This window comes from Microtus pennsylvanicus, chromosome 9, assembly GCF_037038515.1.
Source record: "Microtus pennsylvanicus isolate mMicPen1 chromosome 9, mMicPen1.hap1, whole genome shotgun sequence".
In the NCBI taxonomy this organism is placed as follows: Eukaryota; Metazoa; Chordata; class Mammalia; order Rodentia; family Cricetidae; genus Microtus; species Microtus pennsylvanicus.
Window position 1 is genome coordinate 94488591 of NC_134587.1, and position 3205 is coordinate 94491795.

The following is a 3205-nucleotide window of genomic DNA, read 5'->3' on the forward strand; positions in this document are numbered from 1 at the left end:
GCCGGGCAGGCAGCGGCGGCGGGCAGGGGCGCACCGTGCCGGGACCAGCTCGCCGCGCCCCATGGGGAGCCGGCGGCCGCGGCGCAGCTGAGGCGGGCCCGGCGGGCCAGGCGCGGGCCCCGGGCTGCAGCGGCCCCCTCTGCGGCTGCCGGGCCGGCCCGGGAGCCCGGGGGTTGGGGGGTGGGGGGTGGGGGAGGCCGCCGATCGTCGAGGCCGGGGCCCGGGCGGAGGGCGCGGCGGGTCTGCGCGCACGCTGGGGCGCGTGGAGGGCCACGGAGGGCGAGATGAGTCTGGTGGGGGGCTTTCCCCACCACCCCGTGGTGCACCATGAGGGCTATCCGTTCGCCGCCGCCGCCGCTGCCGCTGCCGCCGCCGCCGCCAGCCGCTGCAGCCACGAGGAGAACCCCTACTTCCACGGCTGGCTTATTGGCCACCCGGAGATGTCGCCCCCCGACTACAGCATGGCCCTGTCCTACAGCCCTGAGTATGCCAGCGGCGCCGCCGGCCTGGACCACTCCCATTATGGGGGAGTGCCGCCCGGTGCGGGGCCTCCGGGCCTGGGGGGGCCGCGCCCGGTGAAGCGCCGAGGCACCGCCAACCGCAAGGAGCGGCGCAGGACTCAGAGCATCAACAGCGCCTTCGCCGAGCTGCGGGAGTGCATCCCCAACGTGCCTGCCGACACCAAACTCTCCAAAATCAAGACACTGCGCCTGGCCACCAGCTACATCGCCTACCTCATGGATCTGCTGGCCAAGGACGACCAGAACGGCGAGGCGGAGGCCTTCAAGGCGGAGATCAAGAAGACCGACGTGAAAGAGGAAAAGAGGAAGAAAGAGCTGGTCAGTACTGGGGCACGGGGCGGAGAGGGGCTCGGGGTTCGTGGGACCGCTGTTCGGGTCTTCCTAGTAAAGTTAAGAAATTGCACACCTCATTCTTTGGATGCTCTGTGCGCCAGTTTGTTTTCACCAGGTTGTGGTGGGGATGGTTTTCTGCAAAAGGTGGGAAGACTCGGGGATGTCAGCGGCCGGATGAGAAAGGTTTAGACGCTCGCTCGGAGTTTCTGGTCTTACCTTGAGGTTCTCTATTCCTCTAGCCATTTAGAACTGGCCTCCTAAACTGTAGGGACTGACCCATCTCCCAATCGCACTGGCCGGGTCCCCTCATTCTGAGGCCATTAGAGCTATCTTTTGGTTCCAATTCAAGTTTTCCTTTCTGGGTTCCAGTTATTTCACTATTGATCACATTCCCCACTCTAAAACGAAGGCTGCCTCTGGCTCCAACACTAAGGAAATGTTATGTTTATTCACACTGCTATGGCACGGGAGAGGTGACCGGTAAACGTTAGGTACCTTTAACGTAAAAAATGCAACTTTAGTTTCTCTTTGATTGTAATGTTAAACCGTAATTCCCAAGCGCTGGACGTCACGAGTATTTCTTACTTTATTTGGATGTTCATTTTAAGAGTTAAAAAAAAAAAGGAGGCATTGTGGTCATTGTTATTAACACTAACACGAATTTATGCTAGACATTTAAAGTGTTCTCAGGTCCTTACCAGCTGCCTGGAAATGGTGCTGGGGATAGGTCTATGGTCAGTTAGGAGGAACCTGGGAAACAATTCCATTTGTGGAGGTTTCCTCCTTTGTGGCTCCAAGCCCTCTGATTGCTGCGTAATGGAATGACCTTCCAAATAACCAGAGCTTTCAAGGGCCTTGAAGACGAACTGCACAGGGCACAGAAACGTGCTGCCTGGCCGGAGAGGCCCAGGCCAGAATGTGGGGTCGCTTTGAAAGTAGGATCGCGAAAATGCAAGGCAGATTTAGCACCGGCCCCTGCCTCCTCTCCTTCACTAGCAGGCAAAGGGAAAATAAGACCCAGGACTTTCCTGTAAACGACTAGAAATCAGGCCGTTGTTTATAAACTTTCCACTGGGCCCTTGAGCATTGCGAGGGGAGGCCTCGGATGTAGCAAAAACACAGGAAACCTGCCTAACTTCTGCTGGAGCCGGTACCCGGAGTAGCCCCTTCTTAAGCTCTTGTACTTAAGTTGTGTCCTCCAGCCTGGGAAGGGCTAAGGTAACGAGGACCAGGTATCCTCCCTAAACGTCTCTTTCCATTTCTCTCCCCTCTTTCTGTTTAGAACGAAATCTTGAAAAGCACAGTGAGCAGCAACGACAAGAAAACCAAAGGCCGGACAGGCTGGCCGCAGCACGTCTGGGCCCTGGAACTCAAGCAGTGAGGAGAAGAAAGAGAGCTGGGGAGCTCCGGGCAGAGGCGCCAGATGCAGACCCAGGACTCTCCGAAAGCCCTCGGACTCCCTTCTGAGGACTTCTAGCAGTTGGATAATCCGGTTTATTTATGTGCAATTTCCTTCCCCCATTTTTTGCCCCCCCCTTTGAGGCATCCGCTCCCCAACTCCCTCTCCAAAAAAAAAGTGGATATTTGAAGAAAAGCATTCCATATTTTAATATGAAGAGGACACTCCCGTGTGGTAAGGGACCCCGTCCTTCTGTGTGTGAATGTTCCCTCTTGGCTGTGTAGACACCAGCGTTGTCCCCTCCCCCACTTACCCAACTCCTTCCAGATAAAGAAGTGGACACTAGTGCATATGTGAAGTGTATCTTTAATCCTCGGCCTTTGGATATAAATATTCCTGGGGGTTATAAAGTTTTATTTCGAAGCAGAAAGCAGGGCCGCTACCATTTGTTTTGCGGGTCGGTTATCTAGTGCCGTCATTTCAAATGTCCTCGTTCCCCATTCGAAGATGTTTCCACCAGCTACTTGTTTTGTGCACTTCCGTCCTCCAAAACTAAGTGGAATTTAATTAATATTGAAGGTGTAAACGTTGTGAGTATTCAATAAACCACTGTGTGTTTTTTTACAAAAAAAAAACCTAATCTTTATATGGGTGATACCTCAAAAGAATTTTGAAAACAAAGCTGTTATCCTTGTTTTCATAGTATTTAAAATATTCAGAAGTAAACTAAATTATCGTAATTGCCTCCAACTTTATTTGAAAGAGTCAGTGGTTCTAATCAATCAATGTGACCTGAGGCTTCCTACATGAAGGAGCGCATATTAAAGTGAAGTGTCCCAGTGAAAAGCCTGACCAAAGGCCTGGGCTTCCATCCAGTGGTATCTCTTTTCTTCTTCCCGAGCCTCTCAGGAGACTTTGGGCGGTCTTTAGGAGTGCCTGGCTGGGAGAAGGG

The 3205-nt window shown here is 53.8% G+C and overlaps 1 protein-coding gene across 1 annotated transcript; it reads left to right on the forward strand.

The window, feature by feature from the left end:
- Positions 1-204: 204 nt before the first annotated feature.
- Hand2 (heart and neural crest derivatives expressed 2) lies at positions 205-3004 on the forward strand. Its single transcript, XM_075986802.1, has 2 exons — positions 205-839; positions 2137-3004. Exons 1-2 carry the CDS (start codon positions 285-287, stop codon positions 2233-2235), a joined length of 654 nt encoding a protein of 217 aa, XP_075842917.1. The 5' UTR covers positions 205-284; the 3' UTR covers positions 2236-3004.
- The last annotated feature ends 201 nt before the right edge of the window (positions 3005-3205 follow it).